Here is a 27,582-nt window from a genome sequence, read left to right on the forward strand (position 1 = left end):
GGAAATTGAAACCTCCAGGAGAAAGTGGCATGCTATTTATTTTTAACAGTTTATTATAGCTTTTCAGCTTCATGTTTTGGACTAACAGTTAAAGAAATAAATACCAACTTTTCAAGAATATAAGGAAGAAAGAAAATCACAAAAAAGCACTGAAATTTTGAGATATTTCTTAAAAAAAACCCCACAAAACAAACCACTGGCAGCTTTAGTTCAACTCCCTGATACTGAAACACTGTAATACAAAATTTAGTTACATTACTTAAAAGAAACTTTCTTCCCCCCTCCATGTCTCAAGCTTTCTTTTCTGGCTCCTCAATTCTCTCCGCAAAGGGTTAGCGCTTTATTCTCTACTTTTAATCCAGTACCTCACAGTATACTCAATACATAGCATCCAAATCTTATACAAAAATATTATTTCTGCTCATTGACTTTCCTGTCATGCATGTTTCACCAGTTAGTGTTACGTTGTAGTTATAAACCTAAGTTGAAATGCTATATTCTCACTTTACAGTGGTAAAACCAACCAAAATTCATGGGCATCAACCTGAACTACGCATTGTCTGCCAAGTGTTCTTTCACCCAAGTATTATACATCTTGTAGTATTTTTATGCTCCCACAAAAAGTTGTAGAGTTTCAGATGTGGCTCCAACTGTGTCACTTTGTGCACATAAGTTAAAATACAAATAGCAGCAGCCAAAGAATTCTGCTTTGTGTCATACTCTCCCATTTGCACATAAAGCATGTGAAGCTATTAAAAAAGGAGAAATCTTTTTTAAGATTTAAAAGAAGTGTGATGTTACCTATAAGCACAACTGCTAACAATCCCTTGTCTCATTCATTAGAAATTTTAATGAAATAAGAAAACAGATGACAAACTGATTTATCTCTAAAGTCTGTAGATTCAATGACAGAACGTTTTGCGGAAAAGAAAAAACAGTATAGCATCAAACACAGACTGCTTAAGGTTCTCCAAAAGATGGTTTTTTTAGTGTGAAATTTTCTTATTGAAAAAACAAATGCCCTAAGTTTATATAAGCATAACCAAGAAATATGCTTTTAAAGTTAGTGTTGTAAACTGAAGCTCAGACAGACATCTATTACATAGGTTACACTCCCTGTAATGTGACCAGTGTACTTCATTTGCATAAATCCCAGCACACATTAAGAACTACCTGAAGTCCTATGTGGGTTTTAGAGCTACAGAAAATCGTAATTCATTATAAACTTCTCATTGTCAATAGTTTTGAGTTAGTACAAAAGTTGTACATACGCTACAATCACTCTGAAATACAGCACAAACTAAGATAGACTTTCAGGTCCTTTTCAAAAGTAGAATAATGGTGAGACTTATCTGTTGCATGCAGGCGGAGCAAGCAGAGCACAGGACAACACTTCACCCTACTTTCTCTTTACTTGCCCTTTACTATGGCCCCCACCAACATTTTTTAGCAAGAGAAAGAAATAAAAATCAACTTGACTTAGTGAATAACCAGAATTAGTAGCTTAGAGCTTTTGAAAAATGAAGATGAAATTTTATTAGAATTTATTTTTACCACACAGCTGTTACTAGAAAGTCCAGAGCTACATGCACTTACAATGGACCCAGACAATTAAGTTTTCCTTAAAAGAAAAAAAAAAAAAACCAAAACCAAATCAACTCTAGATACCTGGCCACTGAGCAGGTGATGTATTGGGAGTCACTGTTTCTTCTAAGCTTGCTGTTCTTGAAGAATGGCGCTGAGTTAATAACACTGTCTGATACACTGTTCCAGTGAACTGATTTGCTTGAAATGAGCTGTGATACAGAAAAGTGGGATATCATATTTATAAAAAAAAAGTTAAGTTTAAAACTATTCAAGCAATAGTCCTTTCTAGATGTAGGCAAGCGTGAGCACTGCCTTCTTGTGCACTATCTATTATACCATCTCTACCGTGAGACAGTGTGTTGACCGTTCTCTAAAAAGGACTTTTCATAGACCTTTACCTGTAGCTATGGCCATCACAAAGACATTGGTAGATGCAAGCAGAAAGTGACGCTGCTAAGGTATGCATTACATATATCTGTAAGACAAAGTTTTATAGAATGTATTACACTCAAGACAAACAGTGGCGAGTATCATAGCCTTTCATGCATACAGATTTGTAACAGTGGCACAAGCACTGGATATGGAAAGTATAAGCACTTCTGGCAAAAAAATCACTTACAAAACCACCTTCTCTTCAGAATTCATTTCAGATAAACCAATTCACTTTGCAATGAAAGGGATGAGGAAGTGCTCCCTCACCAACTCATAATCACAGATCATTTCTAGCTGCAAAGCTTTCAATTAAGAAACAGCAACATAAACCTCTGTACAATAGTCATAAGTGATTATACCCTAAGACAGTAGCAATAAACTGGCTCAGAATACAAAGTCTTTGCTTCAGAATGAATGTTACAATGCACCTTAGTTTTTGACCAATTCTTGTGCAGCTCTCAGACACACACACAGTTTACTCAGTATCACACTGATCGCTATTTTTATCACAGCTGATACTTTTCTTAACGTATCACAAAACATGTGCAAAGAGCTAGAGAATCTGTTGATCAAAAAGGTTCAGTTAAAAAAATGAGTTTATTATACTTATTTGTCTGTTCCCTCTGAAATGAAGCACAGACAAGGAACTGAGCAATCTCTTGAGTGTTCTCTAGAAATCCATAGTAGAAGTAAACATGATTTAGGACCTAGCACATACAAAACTTCAGGAAAGATTTAACCTAACACTTTAAGTTTCCAGTCCCTGGTTAAATACAGAAGAAATCTTACAGAAACATAACAGCAAACTGGACAATGACAACAACAACAACACACACAAACAACTATAAAAAATACACACCTTGTTGTTCTGAGCATCTGGATGAGGTGGCGAATCAAGGTTTATTATGGCATGCAATATATCATGAGTTAAGTTACCAAGATGTAACAATGGATTAGCCACCACTGTTTTGGCACTAGCTGTGCAAGCAAACAGGAGAGGTATGGAGCTTTGCTCTGGCAGAGGGCTGGAAGGTATCTGGATCAACTGCTCCTAAAAACAAGCAAGAAACACACTAAGTGATAGTACAGCTTCCTAAAGGGAACAGAAGAACTTTTAGAAGAGGGGAAGGGGATTCTAAGCAACAAAATAAACATAACCTACAGAAAACATAACATGTTAAAAACAGTGTTACATTTATTATAGGTGTACACTATAATAGAAAAACTTCAAAAATAATACAAAACACATTCAAAAACTACAAACAAACCTAAAGCAGAGAACACACAAACTAAGCTCCCCCACATACCTGCTGAGATTCCTGCAACAGCAGAATTAATTCCATTCTGACAGATGCCAAGCCTCCACCATGAGAGCCATGAAGTATACAGTAACTAAGGAACATTCTTAAGAGAGACTGGTATTTCAGAAGCCATTGACGTCTTTTCTGAAAGTCTTCTTTCTGTAGCATATCTCTTTGCTGGTCAGCTAAGTCTTCAGTGTTTTCATGTAATGTAGCTTCCTCTAGCACACTAATTCCTGACTTTATCTCTTCAACATTATAATCACAGGTCTTTTGAAGAGCTATCACTTCTCTTTCAAGCCACTGATAAAGCTGATACCTCAACTTCCCACCATCTACCTCATAACCAGTGGATAGCGTACGAAGCTCTACAGTAAGAATTTTCAGGCACGCTCTAAACTTCAGCTGTGCTGAAATTATATCTTCTGATGGACTTAGAATATCTTTTTCATCAACTATACTAAAAGATTCTGTGTAGCTAGAACTTGTTTCATATAATTTTTCAGTTTTCTTCAGAGGTCTTAGCTCTTTCATTACCAAGGAAGAATCTTCACTCTCATCAGTTTCACTGTCTGACTGTAGTTTCAAGTGTTCATCTTGGAATGCCACACTTGCTTGGCTCCAGTCAAAGGAAAAAGTTGAACTTGAATGTTTTCCTGATGAACAATCTGAAGATGAACCCAGACCATTCAGTACTGGCTGTGACCAATCAATACTGGAAGACTGGTCTTTTGTTTCCAACTCTTTAACTGGAGAAGATGGTGAGCAGTCTTTACTAGTATCCATTAAACTAGGGGACCTACTGAATGACTTTGATCTCTTGACAACTTTGGGCATCTTTGATAACACTTCTAAGGCTAGCATAGGACAACCAGCTTTGAGATGAGCATATGCAGTGGTGAAAAACAGCCGTCTTTCACCTAGGTTGATTTTGTCAGCTAATCCATTTTCTACTGTTAGGCAAATGCGAGTGGAAGATGTATCAGAAGAGCCAAAATGACGTCTCAACAAGAGAGGATGTGTTCTTAAGTAGTTATAGAAGTTAAACACTGCAGGGTTACAACTTGATGAGGAGTCTCCTTCATCTGAAAAGATATTGCATCATGAGGAAAATCTACCATTCTGTATGAAATAATCCATCTGCAAAGTTCTAAGTTTATCACAAGGTTATTAAGTCTGAATATTCATTTTATTATTTACTTTGTTGCACCCTCCTTTTCAAATGATAAAAGTGCAAAGGAAGGTGTATATCTTGGGAGGGAGAACGTTACTAAACCTAACCACTACTAAAGAGAAGCCTGGGTGGGAGAACAAGATATTAAATTAAAACAGCTGCCATTTCTTTTCCTTGAAGTCAGGCCAGTTCTACTGCAGTCAAACAAGACCACGTTCCTGTTCAATTTGGATTTCTGAGGTATCCATCACTAAATGACAATAAGATGTTACACCTTAAAGATTTTTACTTTTAAAAGTCTTTTCTCTTTAAACTTTATAGATTAGTATTTTTTATTTCGTATACCTCTTAACAACTATGCATCTTACAATAAAAATCCATAACATTTATATATATTGATATCAACATTACATACAAATACATGAATTATACAAAAGTGCAGCACCAACTCAGTCTATTTTCATGTCCAAAAGTAACAACATGAAAAACCCTGAAAAGATATGACAATCAGCACAGGACAATTCACACAGCTTTCAAAGAGTCCGGGTTAGCAGAGATAGACCTTTACTGTTCCCTCTATCAGGGGTTATGGCACAATTAAAAACAAATAGGAAAGTACATGAAAGAGCACTTTTAAAGTAGGAAAATAAAGCAAATCACCACAAACAAGTCGCTGAACTGATTAAAGAATTAGTAACATTTAAAAATTATTTTACACAGGAAGATGTGACCAAGACTGAAACAAATTAACATTATATCCCTTATTTGCTCAAAATTATTCTGAGGAATGTAACTTCTTTGGAAATCTGTTTTTAAAATTAATTACTCAACCTGGGGACAAATGAAGACTGAAATCCCCATCAAGTTTCTCTCAGTTGCCAGAACTGAAAACAGCTAGCATGCTAACTACTACGGACTTGAAATATTTTCCTCAAGAACATTAACTTTAGGAAATAACACAACTGATTCTTAGGCCTAGAAAGCTAGCAAGTGAACAGGGAAAAGAATCACTTTAGGAGACTTACATGCTATTTCAGGCACCATGTGGGCCTCCTTGTATCATAGAAAAGATCAAAATCTTTCCTATGACAGTTTGTCATTGTGGTCAACCATTCTTCCCAAAGACAAAAAGCTGCAAAACACCATGTCTTCCAGACTCTGCTATGTAACTGCAATCAGAATCTTTTTCCTAGGTTGTGATGGAGTCAAATTAACTAAGGAAGTTAATTTTTCCCTTCATCTTTAAGCTGCTGCTGGGAAAACAGCTACATAACTACAGAGTATTTGTCACTATCCTGATATTCACATACTTAAAGGATAAATTAAGTATCCTTTCATGGGATACAGGTTAGTAACACCACAGTCACCACATTTACTATAAAAACCACATACATTGCTACAGCAAGCTATTTACTAGTAACAGTGAGCAACTGTGCAGTACCTGGTCTTGTTCAGACTACACTTTAAGAAACTACTACTTAAATGAACAAATAGTTAAAACCAGCCTAACAGGCAAAATACTCAAATTCTTACCTCCATCTTCAACAGAATGTTTAATCAAAGTGTCAAGAGCCTTGCTATAATCTTCCAAAATCCAGTAAGCTATACTTCGCAGAAAAGGGTCACAGTGCATGTTTCCTGAGCTCTCTTTTCCAGGAAATGCACTTCCCAAAATTCTCTTCTGTAGTATAGACTTATAAGTACTAGATACTTCAAACTCCGACTCATAAAGTCTTGATATTACAAGAGCCAATTGAATGTCATTCAGTTTTTCAAGGCAGACCTAATTGAAAATAAATATATTCACAAGACCAAACATTATAATTTCTCTGGTTAAAATTATCACAAGACAGGAAGTGACATGAATCTGTTCAGATTGAGATAAGTAGGTCTATTGATTCCATAAAAAATAGCAGGAACTATGCAGAAGAGCTGTGGCCAAGTATTACATGCAAGATCTGATTTGCAATTTCTTCAGTTTAAGTCTGACATGACAATAGATTTTTGAAATCAACTGGCTTCAATAAATCATTGATGGTGTGCACATGCCACCTCTTGAAGCTGGATGTTTTGGTTATGAAGCTTTGATACAGAAGGATTTGTTCTGTAAAGAGATGAATTTCCTCCTAACTTTTAAATTCAAACAGACTCAGGAAGTAATTTTTTTTGTGAAGGAGCCAACCCACATCACTGCCAAAAAGCCTTCATTTTCAGATGTGGAACCTCATAATGGAGAACTACGTTGTCTTCACAGGGCAGACAATTTGAAAGCAAGTTAATGGTAGGTAGGCAACAGTAGTATTATGGAGAAATTAACCATATGACTTTTTAGTATCACTAGTATGAGAGCTAAAACAGAATCAAAATGTAAAGATCAAGGATTTGTATTTGTCATTAATTTGAGTGGGGGAGGGAAAGAGTACAAACAAGCCAGAATCTTCAGGGGTCGTACTAATGCACAATGCAAGTCACATTCATTGTAAGTTTGGAACAATATGATAGTCTTAAACAAAAAAATCATTACATTATTACCTCCACTGCATCTTTTAAGTGTCCTGCCAACAAGAAAAATGCTGCAGAATGTTCAAAACGCTGTTTGCCAAGTAAAGAAAAAGCATTCTTTAATGCTGCTTTACGCCATCTGTCCTCAGTAAAGTTGTTTCCAAAAAACTGTGTCATTTTAGCATCTTTTTGGGACCTGCATATTGAACATAATTGATAAAAAATTATATATTTTACTAGATGTATTATGGCTCTTCATTTCCTCAGATTCCAGTAACGTTTTACACAGATCTTTTCATTAGGAAATGCAGAGGATCTCACCACACTGGGAGCATAGGTGTTTTCATGTTTAAAAATAACAAAAAAACTTTAGTAAATACAAAACCTAATGGTATTTTCAGTTAACCTGATACAAACACAGAAAAGCTAATTTTTTTCCCAGGTAAGCTCTCAGAAGTAAATGACAATGCAAACTATTTTTTTAAAAAGTTTGTGACATTGAATGTTGTATTATGAAATGCCAGTTTGAAAGATAGACTGAAGGTAAATTTTATAACAACAAACACTCTTGTAAAAGATAGCCATGTCACTCCATGCTTACTTTTGAGGAGTACCTCAAAAGTAATCAGATCTAAGCAGTGATTGAAACTACAGTACATTCGAGACTGAAACTGGAAGCACCTACCTTCAGAAACAGCGACTAGATTACCTCAGTAAATACAAGAAGCTTAAAAACTACTCAATGTAGTGACTAATTTAGAAATCGAATCTCAGCTTTCAATGGTAATATTTGTGCTTCTTTTGGATTACCATCACATTCAACCTTTTTCCCAAAATTATACTAGACAGTATGAAAGTCCATGTAAGAGCTTGCATGTCTCCTACCTGTATAATCCCCAGATCACAGCCTTCTTTTTCATTGCGAGGTAAAAAATGGCTGCATCAAGTGGATCATTGTTTCGCTGAAAGGCTGCTTTAGCCACCTGTGAAGACAATTCAACAGCAAAACACTCCTCAAAATTTACATGAATCTTAAACGGGATTCTTGTTGCTCCTGGTATCCCAGACCCCACAGTGCTTGGAAATTCTCTTTAATGTAGGATCCCTCCTCTCACTATGACATAAGAACACATGGAGATACCACAGCTTCAACCCCTTGTTTCTGTTTGATATCATTTAGCTAACGCTCTTCCAGTTCTAGAAGCTTTTTGGCAGATCAAATGGAATGCCTACATCTGAAATCAGTTCCTGAAATGAAAAAAAATTAATTTATTAGTTGCTCTGGTAAACAAAGGGCAGATGGAGTCTTGAATAACAGGCCGGGACTGGTCAAAACAGGAGAAAAGTTGTTTACAGGAGATTACTTCTGGAGGATGGAAAGGAAAAAGGGCTAAATGGCAGCAAGAATAGTCCAAGACCCACGTAAGGTAACCTTAAATGCAGGCCCAGAATACTTGGAAATTTTTAAATGCAAGGCAGGTAAGTTTCGTAAAATGATGATTAATCGCTGAATATTGGAAAGTGAAAGTAGAGACATGCATTTTATCACTTCATAGTCAAAGTATCTTGTGCATGTCATTTTCTAACTCAACACACTTGGCTTTTCCAAGAGCTTAAAACAAGTGATAATAAGGTTAGGCCTACTGCCGCACCTGTGATGATTAAAATACACATTTCAAAAAATAATTTAAAAAAAGCCTAAACAACAGAAGGTTTTTTAAATCATGGAAATGCATCAATTTGCAAGACAAGTGTACAATATCTTAGTTGACCCCACTTCTGATAGATTTCTAAGGAGAACCTTTTTCTGTAACTTGTTTCCTAATTTTGCTATAAAAACCAACTATATGCTCAATCTACATCTTCAGTATCTGTACACTGCCACCTTCAAAATGGAATACCTAAAAGCCCAAAATGTACTTCACACTGGAATTTGAAACTTAAAGTACTAAAAAAAAAAATTAAATATAGAAGTTCATATTCACACAACAAACTATATGTACCAAAAAACCAGCACAAAACACTCAGAAATACTGAACATATCAAAAAACTTAAAACCACATAAATAGAAGGTAAACACCAGATGACAGCTGTTTGAAAAAAGTTTGGTAATTTTGTTTCAAAAGAAAATTACCTTTTCTATGCATTTCCGCAGGCTATGGATATTTCGAACCCACCATCCTATACCCATAGCTCTGAGCTCTGACCATGTTGGATCCCCTTTCTGCATTGCAGGGAGCATGCTCAGTAGTTCTTCTTCCGCTACTGAATGAAACGCCCAGGCAAAATGACTAGTAGATAAGCCTACATAATAAGCCATTAAAAAAAAAAAAAGATTCACTAATAAAATAATCGAGAATCTGAAGTCAACAGGGTGGGAAAGGGAGAAGGGAAAAAGGTCAAATTGTTTATTTTGGATTTCTCAGTGCATTGCTGATGAGGCAACAGAAATTTAAGAATATTTGTAAGCACTGCATACCAAATATGAAAGAAAGCTCATACTGATTAAAACATTTTTTCACCTGCAAACTCTTTAAGTAAGTTTGCAAAGAATAGAGTTACTGACTGAAGCTCAAAATATAGTGGATTGCATTAAGATTAGCCATGATTCAAAGTACAACATACTGATCAAACTCTTCAAAGTTTTGAAAGGTAGGTTCACTATTTTGACTTGGATTACAGAAAGTGAAGTTTCAGATAATCACAGTAGAAAACAGGTTTGAGGACAGAGATACGAAAGAAAACTAGAAGAAAAAAAAAGAAAATCACATGAGAAAAACAGCGATTACTAAGCAGCAGCACAGCCAGCTATGGATAACTGCAACTCTAGCGAGGGACAGGAAATGCTTCTTTGCACAGAGGCACACTCAACTGCACCTCTGCAGGTGCCTTGGAGGCACTTCTTACTGTCACCAATTTCTGAGCCCAGCAGAAGCATCTCAAATAAAAGTATTCCATCAGAGAGCTAACTCAGCAGTCCTGGAAAATTCCAATCTCTGATGTAGCTAGGGGGTGACAAACCATGAGATTGGAAATCCCATCAACTGTAATGATGTAATGAAAGGGTAAAAAAGCAATCACAGCCGGTCCTTTAGATTTGATTAGGCCTAATCAAATCCATCTAATTCTATCATCTGCAATATCAGGTTGGAGTGGAGCTACTTGAAACTATATGAAAGAAAACATTTGAAATAGTTCATTGGATAATTACAGTAATCATATGAAAAAACATTTAAAGTCCAAGTAGATTGTAAGAGATTTTTTTCCAAATATGTACTAGAGTATGTATTTACTTAGTTTTTTATTTTCTACTGCATTATTCCTGCAGAAGGTTATCAGAACAACATGGTACTAGAAGTACAGAAAAGACAGTTCTTTTAGGTAAATAGAAAAAAAGATTAAAACTAAAAAATTGTTAGAAAAAAAAAAATCACTTCAGTTACAAGAACTCTACCTAAAATAAAACAGACATTTTCTGCTCTGGCATACATTTATATTGAACAATATTTAAAAAAAACCCAAACCACCCAAAACAAAACACCAAATAACTCATCGATTCTGCAGAGGCACATCAACAACACAGCAATCATATGTACACCTATGTCACTAAGATTCACCTCATCTAAGAAAACACATCAGTTACCTTGATGAAGCAGTTGAGCTCGATGTACAGGAGGAAGTGAAGTTGTCAGAAATGTGTGAAGCCGAACAGCCAGCAAAAATTTTAAACCACACTCATCAAGAGTTTCTCCACCTGGAATTAAATATTTTTATACGCATTTTAGAGAAACTACTGAAAGTAGCTATTGAGTGTCTTAACAGAGAAAATACTTTACAATTCTGTGACTGCTAATGCTTTAAATTTATAAATATAATAGCTTAATTCATAATTCTTCCCTTCAAGGAAAGGAAAAGAGGAAAATTTCAAACATAAAAAGTTTTGAAGTTTTGTTCTTAATGCAAGAAACAGAAAAAATATTACTGTATTAAAAAACCCCACAGACTTATTTTGCAATTTCTCTAAATAATACAACAAACACTGGCCATTAAGAAAGTTGTCTTTTCAAAAGTGAGTTAGAAACAATTATGTTATGTGGACTGATGGACTAACACTGACATTAACAGTTAGCAATACAAAATCTGATTCTATGAAACTGAAGTTTTGAAACTGTAGTTAAACAGTAAATACTGATGATGTAAATAATACAGGCTATACTATGAAACAAAACTATAACGTGCTTTCATAAGCCACAAAAACATTCCAGAAGAGGAAAAACTGTCAAAAAAGGTTGTGAAGCACAGTAGTACATTTAACTTAGAAGAGACTGCTTACCTTGATTTCTGTCTCTGCTTTCTCCAATGTCAGTACTGGTAGTAGCAATTGTATCCGCCAAGGCCATCAATGACATTTGCTCCATCCTAGTCAGACCTGGCAAGCTCGAATGAAGCAAGTGACGAGAAAGAACTTGAGCATGCTCTGGTCCAAAGTAAGTTGGGCTATACTGAGAAAGATCAATGACTGTTGGTTTTGAACTGTCTTCATCTGTATCAAATGTAACAAGTTCATCTGTACTTATAACAGTATTTTGAAACAGATCTTCATAATTGTCATTGGGCGTATCTTTTTTATTTTGACCATTCTCTGAACAGGAATGAGATGAATCATCATCCGCAGCAAGTAGAGCATACAAAGGCAATGGTGGAACAGAGTCTATTTCAATATAGTCTGTAGTCTCAGTTTTGCTGAATGTTTTGGGATCTCTTGCAGTACTTCCACTAGCGCTGATGGTCAGAGATCTGAGCTTCTTATCATGATTAGGTTCAGACTCATTTATAGCAACAACTTCTCCAGCAATACACTTCACTAGATGGGACAGAATGGCTTTTGCTCTACGTACTTTACCAAGATCCATGAGTTCCAACAGTTGGTATGGATGGTACTGAGGTAAAGTGGGAGATAGCATATGAGCTGCTTCAAAAAGACCAGAATCTTCCATTTCCATAGACAGATTACAGGCAGATCTTTTCCCACTAAGTTTCTGTGCAAGACTGGTCATAGATCTGGTCAAGGTTCGCTTTGGCGGATGCAGACCTGAGGCAGCTGATTGGCTTTGCTTCATTAAGCTAGCTATACACGGCATACTTCCACTGTAGGAATCTGTACTAACTAGTTCCAGCTTGGAAGGAGATTGCCACTGGGAATAAACATGCATTTCGCAATCCATTCCAACTACAAGAATGCCATCGCGTACCCAAGACAAGGAGACTGGAAAAGGAGGTGACCCCTCTACAGATGAAACCAAGTCGACACAACGCAGCAGAACAAACCTAGAAAGGGTTGTAGCCTTCGTACTGCCACTATGGGAGATTGCTACAATCTCCTTACCATTTTGTTCTTGCATTTTCCCAGACAGCTGACCAAACATATAAAGTTTTGATCCAATTCCCACTGTTAAAATATGTGAACCATCTTCCCTAGACATCCAATCTAAGTGTACCAAGCGCTTAGTGCTGGGCATAACATTTCCACCATGAGACAGAGAAGCGTCTTGTCGGCTATATGCCACTAAATTGCTATCAATATTAACACTAGAGTCTAACATGGTGCCTATCTCATCTAAATGAAGAGTCTGTTCTAGAATCCAAGAAGAACCCCCTGTAGATTCACATTCAAAAATACTAACATGCATTATAAAATCTTGAGAAAGATGACTATTTTTAGATGTTACCTGCTTGTATGCTACTGCTAATCTGTTTGTGTGTGCACAGCTAACTTCAGTTGGCCTTCCTGGAACACTAATAGCACTACTACTAAGATGCCCATCCTCAATCAGTAATGGCCATTCTTCCCATATATATGTAACATCACAATGTGCACTACATTCTGGCACAGAGGAAGCTGATGATTCAGTGGTAACTCTGCACCTCCAGAATCGAACGTTTCCATCAGAGCATGAAGTAGCCAGCAGATATGGTGCACGACAAACAGGATATATGGAAGAAGAACTCAGATGTCCTAAAATTAAATAAAATACACTTTTACAGGGGGAAATATTAAAAAACAAGCAAAAAAGTAAAGATGTTTTTAACTTCATTATCATTTTATTATTCTGCAACAAAAAAAATTAGTGCTTCCTCAAATAGGGTTGTTTGCAGGGCCTCACAAAAGAGATGACATGACAAAATATCATAAAACCATTCTACCCTTTGTTTCCATTTCATGCTCTACAGAGGAGTCAAATTATATGATTTAAATGTGAATATTAATATCTATCAATTTTCTCAAACATTTCCCATTCAGAAATCCAAAAATCTTTAAACTATTTTTTGAAAGACTATTGATGGAAGCCTTATAATTTAAGGCTAGATCCTACAAAAAAAATTTCATAAGTGACGGGAAAACCAAATTAGTGTTTCTATAATTCCTTTTATTGCAAGAATTTGGTATTCAATACATATTATACTTTAAATAAAAGCTTTATTTTAGTATTAGTTCCAGGATTGAGATATAAAGTCAGGGGAGCAAGTATTAGTAAACCTTTTGGATCTACCTACAGGCTTTTTAATTTGAACAACAAATATCAAAATTACTATTACTTTGTTTCTATTTTAAGACTAAAGTCAGAAAGGCAAGGATTCCTCATTTTATTATTTTTAAAAAAATTACAAACCTGCTGATGGCTTTACACTTATTATCTCTACTCCTTCTGGCAAATTCAACTCTTGACTATACACCATTTTGGAAGACAAAGTAAGCCAGCTGGTGCTCTGAAGGTTTGCTCTACAGGCCTGATACTTTTGAGTGAAGGGTGATTGGATCTTCTCTGGATCTGGTGAAGAATACAATTCTTCTGTTTGTGTTGCTGCTTCAGGTATATTTGAATCTATCTTTTCATCTAAAAAAGTTTGCATTGTTAATTTTTAGAAGTCATTGATTTCTTTTAACTCAAGAAGCAATTTTACTCACCCTAGAAGTTCCAAAAAGGCACATAAAACACGACTTAAAATTCTACTTTCATGTTAACAAAATGTATTCCCACATTAAGATTTAAGGAGAAATGCTAGCACAACTCAGACTAAATACTTCTGAAATTCTAGAACTGCTGAGAAGTTATTGAGTCTCAAGAGTTTGAAGCTATCAACTGTAACCAGAAACATTGAAACTGCAGACAAGAGAGATACATGTGTGGTTATCCATGGAAATTAACGCTTCATCAAGCACAAAATACCTGTAGCTACAGAAAATTAAATCAAGACTTCCATGTCGTACCTTAAAAATTGGGGAAAGGTATTTTTCAGAAAAGTGTTTTTAATATTTGCTTAACACAAAGGACCTCAGATTATGTGATACAAATGCTTGCGCTTTTTTCTTTAATAAAACTCGATGGTTGAAATATGAATTTGGAACATTAAATCTGCCAATAGGTTGGTTGAAAAGCCTCATCAGTAATGTCCTCATCATAGAGGTAGATAGAAAATTTGGATCTTTAGTCTCCCCACCAACCTATAAACTAATACTTAATACTGCAATAATACTTAAAATAACTGAAGAAATTCTGCGTTTGAAGGCAACGGTAAGACAAATACCAATTTGGTTTAAATGACAGGAACATGCATTATAACAGATTCCTCTGGTATGTAATGAATGCCAGATTTATGTTTTCTTAAAATCCTTAAATGTTAACAGAAAACTACTCAAGTATATCTCAGCTTAGTTAAGTTTTATAGTTTTTGTGGTAGCTTGGTAGTCTGAAGGAGAACCAGAAGATTTCAGAACTTCAAAATTGTTCATAATTGCAATTGTATCTCTGATGTTTAGGTGCTTCAGACTATGGTCCAATTTAAAACTTGGATAAACTCAAGAACTGCAGAACAAAAACTTCTGAGAAGCAAACCACCTGAAGTGTTAGGCAGTCTTAAAAAGAGATAAATATATTTGCCCTTAGAATGCACAAAAAATACCAAACTTTGGGCTCAGGTTGAACCTAAAAGCTTCAACATTCTGAAGGTGAATTAGTAATCAAGAAAGCATAGGTTGTGATGAAAGCTTTTAACAGAAGAAATTCAGGTTTTTTTAAAAAAGCTGAAATACAATTTAGAATACACTGAATAGCAGATATATTCATGAGCTTGTGACTTTCTGGGTGTTTTAAAACAGAAACTACAAGAAAGAGGGCTTACCTACTGAGACAGGAATTGACTTCAAATGTAAGTGCCACATATGTAGTAATGAACGGTTTTGAGTATACTCTATTACTATTAAGTAGAATTTTTCAGAGAATCCATTCTGCTGGTTTCCTGATGAAATTCAAAACAGGAAGATCTTAGGGGTTATTCATCTGAAAGCAGAACTAAATTTTGCCAGCTAATAATCAAGTAACCTTTGTCTATGTCATACCCTACAGCTACAGACCCTACATTTAAAACCCTTCATATAAGAAAGATATCAGTAAGGGAATGCTTAATACAGTCCATGATGGGTATCTCATGATTTAAGCTACTTCATCTAAATTTGGTTGTGCACTACTCTTAAAGGAAGTGAAACACTCATGAGTTTCATTAGACACTATTTTCTTCTTTGGTATAAAGATTTCAAATAGCATAAGCTATTAGACCTTAAAATGCTAAAAACTATACAAAAAGTTCTTTCTCTTCTGTGGAATGAAAAATAAAATACTTTGTCTGCAATGTTCTATGAAAAAGATTTCTTTACCAGAGTCTGATGAATTGTTCTTCTTTTCAGGTAATTCCTTCTGGTTATTTAAAATGAAGTCTTCTTGAAAAACATGGAATAACTGTGTTTTCCTGCCATGCTAAGAAAGTAAAAACACACAAAAGAAGTGAACATCACAGAGTATACTGTTTAAGATTGCTCTCTAACATGGGAGCTTTTAACTTGATCATTAAGCTATACACAGAAATGAAAGATTTCTCAAGAAAATGCACCTTCATTATTCACATTTTTTTCATTTACAGGTACAATGGAACCACAAGCAAGTGTATGTCAGAATCAGTTTTTAAATACCTCATCTTTACCTGATGGAGAACCACAGCCTTATTGTTAACACTTTTTAAACAAAATAATCATGGTATAAAATGAGTACAGAAAAGGGTCTTACAAGCTCTGTGATAGCGTCCAGTTCAATGATGCATCCTGGGCGAGCCGTAGATTGCTGACTTACAATGTTAAAAACTTCACCAACATACTTCTGTTTAAAAAGAGTCAGGGGGATGGTCTTGTTAACTCAGTTTTGTGCATTTCAGTGGCACAGCCCGCTAGGTAGGTGCAACATCACTAAGCAAATGTTAACTACAGCATTAAATATACACTGGTTGCAATCCACCAAGAACATTGGTAACATTCCCAGTTTTATCAAGAGCCACGTTATTTTTCATGGCTGAAAGGTGACAAAAACTTGCATTTCTCAACTGGAAAGCCTCACATTCAGCAATTTATTGTCCTTTCCCCAAGCTGCATTATGGTCTCAACTTTTCCTTAGGATGGACAACGCACACACACAGTTTGTTGCTATGTTATAACCCTTGTAGTTAAAGCGTTTCAGAGGTATTTCCCAACCAAACATTGATCTGCTTCAATATGCAGAGTTTGAGATTAAATGGAACACAGTATGGCTACAATATGAAATCCTCCACAACGCCAAGTCTGAAACTAGTTCCAACCTCCAAAAACTTGAGACAGCTTTCCACTTACAGAAATTTCTGGATTGGAGAGCTCACACAAAAGTTTCTTAGCATCTATTACAGCTTGATACAATCTCAAATGCTGTCCGTCACTAGCCACAAAGCAGGCACTTGGAGAATTACAGTATGCACCTGAAAAATAAAAATGCACAATACATTCAAATATTCAAACACCAACTTGCTCCTTTTTTTTTTTTGCAAGAGGCAATTTTAAAGTTATGAAAGAAAACAGTACAGCATAAGAAAAATTCTATCGTTAATTTCTGTTCACAAGCAGTAACTACAAAGTTTAATGCTGCACTCAGCAACCAGATAAGAGTATATGAAAGGAAATGAGAATCCAATTTGCAAAACAGAGCAAAATCTATCTCCGCTTTAAGTGTTCAACATGCTCTGAAGTACACACTAGCATCTACAAACTTTACTGCATTAGTACCTAAAATTCAAATACAAAAAAGAAGGCATAAGAACACAGCAATTCTTTGCACAGGAGTAAACAACTTCCAAGTATCAGCAGCTCGGAAATTTGTGAAATAAAGGATCCATGCTTAACATTTTTTCCAATGTATTCAAGTATATCTACATTATCTATTTAAAAGCATTATTAGGTTGTAACACTTTTACTTCTAGAACACTTCACAAATCAGGAAACCAAACTCACCAAGGCAATAGCTGGGTATAAGTGTGGGCAGCCATGCAACATTAGAAAAAGCTGAAACATGGAGAGAATTGATCCGAGCAAGTTCAGAAACTCCACCAGAAAAGGACAAAGGCCCAACAGGGTCAACTCTCCAAAGAATAAGTTCACTGTAAACCGCATTGGGATCCTGGGATGTTACATCTGCATTGCCTCTACTCTGAAGTCTTACTGGTGACTCCTGAGACTTTAAAGAATCATTTGCCTGTTTTGCATTCTCAAATTCTGGTGAAATTAGAGCATTGTGATGTGAGGTTGTAAGCAGCAGTGGTAACACTGAATGGCAAGCCAAGTCATTAAGATGAAAACGGTGACCACAATATCGGGATTTATGTGAAATACTGAGTACAGTTGAAAAAGCAGATTCTTCAGCAAAACTCACTAGCCACTGGTTCAATGACCCATCTGCATGTTTGGAAATCATCATAACATTGGGTGTGAAGATACTGAGTTTTAAACTGTTGGTTGATTTACTGTGTCCAGAAGAGATAAGCATCGATGTAGATCGTGTAAGGCCAGGAGGCTTTTGTTTGCCTTGTTGAATAGCTAAGTCAACATTTTTGGTACAAGCATACATTACTATACTTCTGCAAAGAGAGTTTGCATCACCCGTTGGAAATGCAACAGGAATTCTTGAAACAAATGACACCTGGAATTTTAAGAAGAAAAGAAAGAAAGAAAGAATGAATAAGTATTCAAGTTATTTTCTCATCATACTTCTCAATGAATAACAATGTAAATCCAGAAAAAAATCAAGTACCTGCACCTGGCGAAACATGCCAGGTTGGTATTCATCTAGCCAGTCCACATGCCATACCAGCAGTGAACCATCCATAGGATGTATACTGAATAGCATGTCAGCATTTTTACTCCATTCAGAAAGTAGTACTTCAATTTCATGATCAATAATAGCAGAAGATAAAGGAACAAGGCTTGAATTTGGAGTAATTTTCTCATCACTCAGTTCCTTCTTTTCTTGGTTTCCTTTTTGTTCATCTCCGTTTTCATCAATTTCTAGAACACACACAGATATATATTATCTTCAAAAGCAGAAGTATAACAAGCAGTGTTATTCAGGTATTGGAGCACTTTTCAGGCCTTTTATAAACCACACCATTTAAAATAATGAAAATTTTAACCAGAAATCCTCTAGTCGATGTCCATCAATAACTTACAAACCAAAATAGTTTATATTTTACCTTAATTTGAAATACTTTTGCACCATTTTATATAAATTTTTGCATGCACAGGCAGAACAAAAGCAGTCATCTCCAAACTGTATATATTTAAACTAATTGACTAAATTATGTTATAAAGCTAGTAAAATTAGGTGTACATTAATATTGAATAAAAGAAAGTTAATTCAAAGGTAGCACCTACTTCCTTAACCATGTTAAAATAACACATTTTCATGCAAAGGCCTCCATGTAGGCTAAGCAATACAGTTTTCAGCATAACTAACTCAAAATCTCTGTAACACCCATAATCAAATTCAGAATTTCTAGATACAGATTTTTAAAAGTCACTTAGGTACTTCCAGCATATGGGAAGGAAACGCATAGAAATGCTACTGTAGTCTGTCTGTATTCTTATATGTCAATTTGCCCGCCTCTTACTTCACATGAAAGAAGATTACAAATTACTTTGTAAAATGAAAGCCATTTGTCTATGACAAGACTTTTACCTTCTTCTGATTTGCCATCCATTTGATTAGATTCCTCAGTGTTAGTCTCAGGAGAATGATGTTCAAAACTCTTTTTAAGTTGTTGCAAAAATACTTCCATGGATAAGGTAAAATGAAGTTCTTTATTGTTTAGCCAGTGCACAACAAAAGGTCCACTTTTTTCTTCATTTTCACCAAGACTCAGAGATGTGATAGAAGGGAGTAGAGGAATATCTACCGGAAAGAGATGTTGACATTTTTGAAAAACAAGTATTTTAGTCAAAAAGTAATTTTAGAGAAATAGTTTTCTGCTTAAAAACCTACCATAAAAAAAAAAGAATGCACTAACTGTATTGCAACTTGTCATTCATTTCACCAACATCATCTACTTTCAGTATTAAATTGCTTGACTGCTATAACAAGATGTTCCACAGGGAGGCTCCTTGATATGCTCACATTAAGACAGCCCTGCACTGTTACATCTTGATGATGTAACACTGTCTGTACAGATTAATTTACCTTGTCTTTTGCTACTACAGCTCAGTACAAACCAAATACTTCATGTATACTTTCCCAACATTTAGTCCACAATGGAGGCTGCAGTAGATATAGACTGTAATAAAGGACCACATATGACAGGGCTTACACTAGCATACACTAGTACAGTGACTAGATTATGTCCTCTGTAAACTATCACATAAACGCAGACTTCTGATTCCCATAGATACCGTTAGTATTTTACATTGCTCTGTGATGCTATGGTGTCCCATGTGGCTATGAAAAATAAAGTAGTAATCACAAAGTAAGTGACAGAAGCAAGTATCAGACTGCTGCAGAGTAACATCATTTAAATGAAGTGTGGCTAAAAAGCAGGTAGGTGATTTATTGTCATTTCCTCAAATAGGCCATACAGCAACATGCTAAAAGCTCAACCTGCATTTAATCTAGATGTTTCCATATATATTCTTATCTCCTTTTGCTCCCTATTTATGCAGGATTACTTAAATTCCATGCCCTGGGAGACAAAATTCTTTTTACTCCAATTCTGGGGGCTTTTTTTTTTGGTTTGGGGTTTTTTTTGTTGTGTTTTGTGGGGGAATTTTTTGTTTGTTTTTTTCAAAGCCAGTGATGGCTTTAAATCACTTATTCTCCAGTCTACTCCAAGAAAATGTTAACTGAGAGCCCACAGACAGAAGAAAGGACCACCAATGTTATTGTGGGGAGGTGACACACCAGGGGAGGAGAGCAAGAAGAGTACAGAGTATTTCAGAAATACAGTCTGTCTTCCTAAAAGGGCCAATGAATGCCAGTCTCAAAAAATACCCTAATACCTTCAGCAAAAACAGAATTTGGAAGCAAGAATTCTGTTGACCTCTCTTTGGAAGACAAAACTATAGTAAACATGAATAAAAAGGTGAACTTGAAAGATGACTTTTCAGATTAGATTATAAATCTAAGTACTTTGCGTATATATCAAAAGATCGCTAAAGAAATAACTTTTTTTCCCCATTCTCCTGCCTCAAAGCTACCAACTTCTAACAGATGCTCAGCTCTGGACAAATTCTTTAGTGAATTTCTATTTGCTTCATAAATCACATTCACTCTTTCCAGAAAAATTCTAAGGTCTTTGTATTCAATAAGTTTTTCTGAATTTGCCTGGGGATTATTTTGTCCTAACAACCACTGCTTATTCCTTTCACTGAACTCCACTGAGGCTGAATATCAGTTTAAATAACAAATGTCTCAAGGATTTTGTTGCTACAAGAAAGTGAGTTTCAAAATTAACAACACACCACAAATACAATAAAAATTCAAAAGAAATTTATTCTTTTATATGACAGCATTATTATTGTTCAAAAAGTGAAGTGGATGAGAGAAAAAGCTGCTTTAGCCTTAGTTTTTATCAAGTACTCAGTTTTGTAATAAGGGCAAGTTTTCAAGTGAGAGATCATAAACTGATTTGGTTTAAATTAAATGAAAGGAAATGCAATTAGGTTTTCAGATTAAATTTAATTTCAAAAGGGCAAACTAAAAGGACTACCTAGAGAATCTAGTTAGACTGAGGTACTTCAGGACTTGACTGTGAGGGAGAACAGATATTTCTTGAAATTAAGATCTAACATGTGAAAGTTACTTCGAACAGAGGTTCTACATTAAAGAGCAATCCATTATCCTCCAATCTACTGCATTAAAGACCAAGTGATCCAAAAGACCATACTGAGATAGACAATAATACAGATAACACAGAAGGAATACACAATTGAAAAGGCCAAAGACAAGTGTTAGACACCTAGGAAAATATTTTACCATTCTTTTCCAAAATTACTTTTTATTCCCATTCTGTGAGTTTGCTATTGGGCACATTTATATTGCAAAGACTATTAACGAAGTAAACTGTAATTTTGCTTTTATTATGTATAAGCAAAAAAGGAAAGAAGTGTATTAAGACTAGATATAAAAGAGATAGTGAAAGATGTGCTAGCCCCATGAAAAGGTTAGCTAGTTCCTTGTGCAATCTGAAGTTGCAGAAGTGCAGACAGGAGAACTACAAATCTCCAAGAAGCCATGGGGAAATTTTCCTTTATGACATTGGGTAGTAACATATATTATGACTGGAGACATATCCCTAGAAATAGGATAATATTGATGGTACAGCAAAAAACTGCAAAAAATTTCTTTTTGGTAGGCTGCATGTGATTATAGTCATATCTGTTAAAAGAAACATGAACCAATACTAAAAAGGTGAAGACTAACCTTACAGGAAAAAGTGTTTACAGCTTGCTTAGCCCAGCAATGGTAATGGAAACCAATAGTTCTTTACAATCATACCAAAGACTGTACAGCTACAAATATGACCTAATCATGATTGCCTTCAGGTCAAAATTGGCCTTTGAAACAAGGGTCAGTAGGAACAAAAAAAAATTTAAAAATACTATTTATAAGGCAGCACTTAACTAGTTTAAGAAAAGGATTACATAAAATGTTTGCTCATTAAGTCTAGACACAAGAAATCATAACACAGCAATAAAACCTTCATGAAAGACCATTCCATATTGCTTTTCTATTCAGTTTTTCAATGAGGAGACAGGCACTTCATTTTCAGCAAACACAAACAATTACAAAGACAGAAATATTAGCAACTATAGGGGATTTTCCTTAATGCCTATCAACACATTGGTTCAGTGTAAGAGAATATTGAAGTTTATGGAACACAAGATTAAGTGTGTTTTGTTTGATTCAGAGACAGAAGTACAGACATGTACTTAGTGTTAGGTACTCATTTTAAGTCCGGAAATTTTTGATTTATCAGTGTGCTCCCAATATCATACACAATTCCCAGTAAATCTGTAACTTCAGTTACAAATACTTAGCCTTCTGCATCTCAGACCACTGTGAATCTCAGTTAAAAGATGACCAAAAATGAAAGACAGGATTACTGTAAAGGGTATTTATTCAAGTCATTTTATTACTGTCAAAGAACGTTCTTCATGCATTAAATGAAACCAACATACTAGTAATTTTGTGTGATCATGTAGATATGGTACAAATACATCTGAGCCAGTTAAGCTGACACAGACCGAACAGAAATTGTAGCTCACTCTGTAGCAAAGGTTTACTGTACTTCTTACCTGTGGCTGGATTGATACTGGCAGCAATATGGAAGTGACAAAGTGCATTTGCATGAGGAGGGATGTTCCTGTGAACTTCGTGGGGATCTTGCTGATGTGGAGCATATCCAGTATGTGCTACAACAGCACCCGACCTCCTCTTTCCTCGTCGGAAGTGCCTCAGGTTTAACTGCATGAAGAATAAGGTGTCATTTTTAATTCCTTTCAAAAAGAAAAACCAGACTTCATCTGTAAGTGGTTTCCTAGGTACTAGTGAATTATTTTTTTTCAATTTAATATCTACTTTAAAGCATTAGTGGAGTTTCTCACAAAAATTAACTGTTCAGGTTGTGTCTACTGTAGAGAGACACCAGTGCCTTCAGGTTAATTCACAAAGGCCCATACAGTACCTTGACATAGTAACTGCTTCACATTTCTGTCTGCAGACAATGTTCATACAGTTTTTATACTCTAAACAGAAAATACTATTTGTTTCATAAACGTATACCATGCTTATTCAAGATTCTGAACAAAAAAAGGAGCAAATCTGAATAATCTCATTTCAGAGACTGAAAACCTGGATCAGTACTTTGGATCTGATTGGATCAGTATTTCCACTCCCATTATAAGGGCCCAATGTGTTTTAAGGTCTTCCCTCCTTTATGCAAGCAGATGTTTCTAAGGGAAAAATAATACTCCATTTTTAAGATTGACTACCCCAGTATTAAAGTGTCACTCCATGCACGCCACAGTTCAAGGTCATTGTGCTGTAGATATCTATATAGGTACCAAAAGGTACAAGGTACACAATTTGCATTAAGGATGGTATTTAACTCTTGGCATTCCTTTTCACTTGCTATCTCTTGCATCGTAGCACAGCATGCTCATGTAAAATAGTTCTTCTCCCAATTTTTATGTAATTGTTATTTCTGATCTCTAATGTTGCCTTTTATTTCCAAGAGAACACAGAACTGCCTCCAACTTCCTTTCCCCTCCCTCCTTTGAATATTTTTTCTCTGCTGTGTTGTGCCTTTCAACTTGTCATATTTTTCATCTGTGCCAGATGTGTTAAGAAAGCATCATGATCACACTAAATACATTGCTCCGTTAAGATAACAGCACAATACCCACATACTCTCTACACAGCTTCACAGGAGACCACTAATGCTTCACCTTCCCCCTGCTTCCCATTGGTTAGAAAACACTATATGGTAAGGACCATTTGGCTTAGAGATACAGCTTACAAGCAGTATGCTCTGTTGAGGACTACAGCAGAAAGGCAGCAAAGGCTATCTTTCTTCCCTCCATATTATCCCTGTTTTTCCAGTTACAGAAGCCAGAGAACATCCCACAACTTCAGAAGTAACAAGTGAGCCCCTACCGTACATTTTAAGGCAGCATCACTAGCAGGTTTCACAAAACCTATATACAGCATGCCCTACATACTGTTCCTAGCCCTTTGAACTAGATACGGCAGCAGTGACGCAACAGTGTGTCTTCTAATGTGAAAACTCAGTAGGGCGGTTGTTGGTTTAGCCTTCCTCAGGAAGATTCAAAGCAAATTCACTTTTTATAACATTTAATGCACATCCATGGTATAAGGATTTCAGCTTATGATACATGTTTGAATAATGAATTACAATCCTGTCTAAAATTATGTGTGTACATGTGTTTATTCTCACTGCTCAATTTCACTTCTTACCTCTAAAGCATTTTGCACCTTTTCCTTACTTGAAGTATTTCTCTTAAAGTTATTTGTGAAGTTCACTGCTTCACTCCAATTGTTGTATCCTCCACCATACAACAGACTGTCATTGGGTAACAAAGTCTCTGCCCAGAGACGACAAACGTTATCCTTACAGCAAGTCAGGAGTACATTGCAGACAGCACCACTAATGAAAGAAAATTTAAGGTGTGAAGAAGCTGCTTACTATCACATAGCATCAAAATAAAGCAACAGTACCAAACAGTTTTCCATTATCAGTTTTCAGAATTGCACCAAGTAACTTAAAGATACTAAGGAAAGAAAAAGCCAACAATACATTCTTAGAAAAACAAATGATGTATGAAAAGCTTTCATATCTATTCAAGTAACTGATAATAGGTTACCTCAAACTTCATTACACAACTGTGCAACACCACATCACGGATTTCAATTTACAGAATTAGTCATAGCTGGTATAGCAAAGTGTATGTTTTTCTTTTTAAAGTCCTTCATATAAAAAGCTAATCGTATTCTGGATACCTGTTCTCAATTCCCCAGATCCTACTGCTATATAGCACTTACAAATACTGTATCCAAAACACAGAAACCAAGGTAATATCAAGAATATACCAGTCAATTTAAAAAACTACAAACTTTTCTTAATTACTATTTTTCCAACTGCAATTTGTGTTATATACAAATATATATATAAAAAATCCAATTAACCTGAACTAGGCACTGAAAAAACCCTATACAGATCACCAGGTTTCCAGTTCATGTAAGTTCACAATTTAGTTTTAGCTATCTTGAAAACAATAGGGATCACGTGACTGGACTGTTCAGCAGCAAATTCCCTCAGGCACCATGGAGTAAGTGGATTTTTAAAACTGACTTAAGATTTTAACTTTATGAAGAGTCTTCTACTTAAAGGCTGGTGTAAAAGACAGCATAAACTTGCTCAAACACACAAAGGTATGCAGAATTCAAATGGCTAATATTTGGAATAATATGGCAAAAAGATGGTTGCAGGGTACAGAATTGCTAATGCTACTTCAGTTTGAGATTGTAATTACTGGTGAAAACTAGTGGCAGGTCATTTAGGAATGATCAGAACAAAACACACTCACAAAAATCAAACCCAAATTATCATTTTAATTCAATTTCCAGATTCTGTTTCTGACTGAGGTCTATTTTTGTACTCGGTAAAGAAATAAATTAAAAGACACAGAAATATCTGAATGTTTGAGAAAGACAACAAAGTGACAGGAATTTTGAATTGCTCTGATTCCATTAGGACAGAAAGAGAGAAACAAGCTAGAATCAAATACATGAATGGTCATTTAAGACAGTACAATCAAAAAGATGCAAAGACAGGTAATTTTGGAAGAGCTGATTTTATATTTAGTCCAATCTCTAAGCCAGTCTGTGGGACTCCCCTTCTATCTTTCCAATTCCTTCCCAGGTAAGAGGATGCTTACCATCCTCTCAAGAACTTCAGTATGAAAGAATTATATGAACACACACAAAAAATATACAAGGTGTGCAAACTCAATTATTAACTGTAGTTAATACTGTAAAACTTATGTGACTGTTGACTGTACAGCTGGAAAGATTGTACAGTTTGGGTTTTCTGGGCAATTTACAAACCTCAGGTTATTAGAACTACTGACCGTGGCATGAATTTACTGGTCTTCCTCCATGAAAATGCATTTACTGATCGAGGATGAGCCAAATAAACAAATGAAAAATCAACTTCTTTTGCTTGTTTTTCAGGACTTGTGCCAAGTGGTGTTATGGCTGATCGCCAACTGTCTGTATTATACCATACTTTCACAAGACAATCATCCTGGGGAAAGAAAAAATACAGTAAATAAGACCATCTTGCATAAGAATATGATGCACTTCAAATACTTCTGAGTATGTCTCCCAGGTTTTCTTAAGTAAAATACTTTTCTGATGACAGAAAGTCAGTTAGTAAATAGAACTTCAAAACCTGATCATAAAGAAAACACAGTAGCAGAGCTTCCTTTTAATCTCTCTTGCCATTACTAACTTGGATTTAATTTTGCTCCTTCTGATTAGCTGCCAGTTTTTTAACCACAAAAATGCAAGCTGTACTGGCTTGAGCTGGTATTCAGATGTTAGTACAACTTACTGTACTTTGACGGAAAACCCCCAAAACCCACACACTCAAATGCAAATGCTAGGAATACAAGCAAAGGTCAAAGACAACACCTTAAAAATCAAGCTCAGTACTCCTCAGACTGCTTTTCTTAGATACACACATACATAAATTGAAAAATTCATGTTCCTAGTGTCCTTGCCTTTATTCTCAAGATGTTGATCAGCTATTAAATATGAATGGTACTGAAATATTACATGACCCTACTGGGGGGAGGGGCAGGTTGTTTTGCAGACCAGCATCTTCTCTCATAAAAAATTAAAGAAGACACAGAAACAAAAATGCATTTTAAAAGATTCTGTACTTCATGTGTTGGAAACTAGTCAATTGGAATAGAGTTTACCTAGAAAAAGAAATCTAGGTTATTTTACAGATTTGTTACATCTTTTTCTCATCCTTAAGGATAGCAAGTGTCTTAAAAATTAGTCTTCTAAGCATGCATAATGTACTGAAATGGCAAGCTTTAGACGAAAAACCGAACCCCTACACCTAAGCAAAATGTGTTACTCATCTGTTTTTGATGCATACAACTGAATCACAAAAATATGCATGACAACTACCTTTAAAAAGTAAGACTTATTTGCAGACTGAACCATCCTTGAATCTTTGTGCTTCAAGCATGTATTAAGGGACATTATGATCCAAACAGCAACAACAAAGATCCACATATTACTACCAAATGAAACACTGTTCTAACCAATCTTCATGCGTACATACTGTTTTTTCATTCACGCTTCCAAGACAGACTAGACCAAACTACACAACTGTCTTTCACTTAAGTCTGAAACTCATTCCATCAGGTTAATACCTCTCTGAATTCTGCAACACTTAAACCAAGTTTTCACTAATCTCAGCAACTGCATTGTCCCAATTAACCTTACATACTAGCATTTTGTTTCCTTTGTAATAATTCTGCAGTGTCTGCTAGGTTCTTTAGTTGGTAGCACAAACTTGATGCCTACCTACACCTCTTAATCTGTGTTAAAACTGCTTATACTGTTTACAGTTTTTAAAAAAGAAACAGAAAAC

The 27,582-nt window shown here is 35.5% G+C and overlaps 1 protein-coding gene across 5 annotated transcripts in view; it reads right to left on the reverse strand.

Annotated features, from left to right (window-relative positions):
* Positions 1-27,582, reverse strand: part of DMXL1 (Dmx like 1) — an 80,188-nt gene that overhangs the window by 29,732 nt on the left and 22,874 nt on the right. For 4 of the 5 annotated variants that reach the window (XM_054809838.1, XM_054809837.1, XM_054809835.1 and 1 more), the window contains exons 7-27: positions 26,042-26,217; positions 24,369-24,558; positions 22,688-22,856; positions 19,080-19,292; positions 18,156-18,409; positions 17,360-18,044; positions 16,709-16,830; positions 16,116-16,205; positions 15,710-15,809; positions 15,178-15,294; positions 13,668-13,892; positions 11,330-13,012; positions 10,640-10,750; positions 9,131-9,300; positions 7,882-7,979; positions 7,027-7,192; positions 6,028-6,277; positions 3,327-4,405; positions 2,879-3,070; positions 1,986-2,062; positions 1,669-1,796 (exon numbers count right to left, since the gene is read on the reverse strand). In XM_054809838.1, the coding sequence (XP_054665813.1) occupies positions 1,669-1,796; positions 1,986-2,062; positions 2,879-3,070; positions 3,327-4,405; positions 6,028-6,277; positions 7,027-7,192; positions 7,882-7,979; positions 9,131-9,300; positions 10,640-10,750; positions 11,330-13,012; positions 13,668-13,892; positions 15,178-15,294; positions 15,710-15,809; positions 16,116-16,205; positions 16,709-16,830; positions 17,360-18,044; positions 18,156-18,409; positions 19,080-19,292; positions 22,688-22,856; positions 24,369-24,558; positions 26,042-26,217 (6,295 nt within the window). The remainder of the gene's footprint in view (positions 1-1,668; positions 1,797-1,985; positions 2,063-2,878; positions 3,071-3,326; positions 4,406-6,027; positions 6,278-7,026; positions 7,193-7,881; positions 7,980-9,130; positions 9,301-10,639; positions 10,751-11,329; positions 13,013-13,667; positions 13,893-15,177; positions 15,295-15,709; positions 15,810-16,115; positions 16,206-16,708; positions 16,831-17,359; positions 18,045-18,155; positions 18,410-19,079; positions 19,293-22,687; positions 22,857-24,368; positions 24,559-26,041; positions 26,218-27,582) is intronic. The other variant, XM_054809834.1, reaches the window with a different exon arrangement.

This window comes from Grus americana, chromosome Z (genome assembly GCF_028858705.1).
Source record: "Grus americana isolate bGruAme1 chromosome Z, bGruAme1.mat, whole genome shotgun sequence".
Taxonomy (NCBI): Eukaryota; Metazoa; Chordata; class Aves; order Gruiformes; family Gruidae; genus Grus; species Grus americana.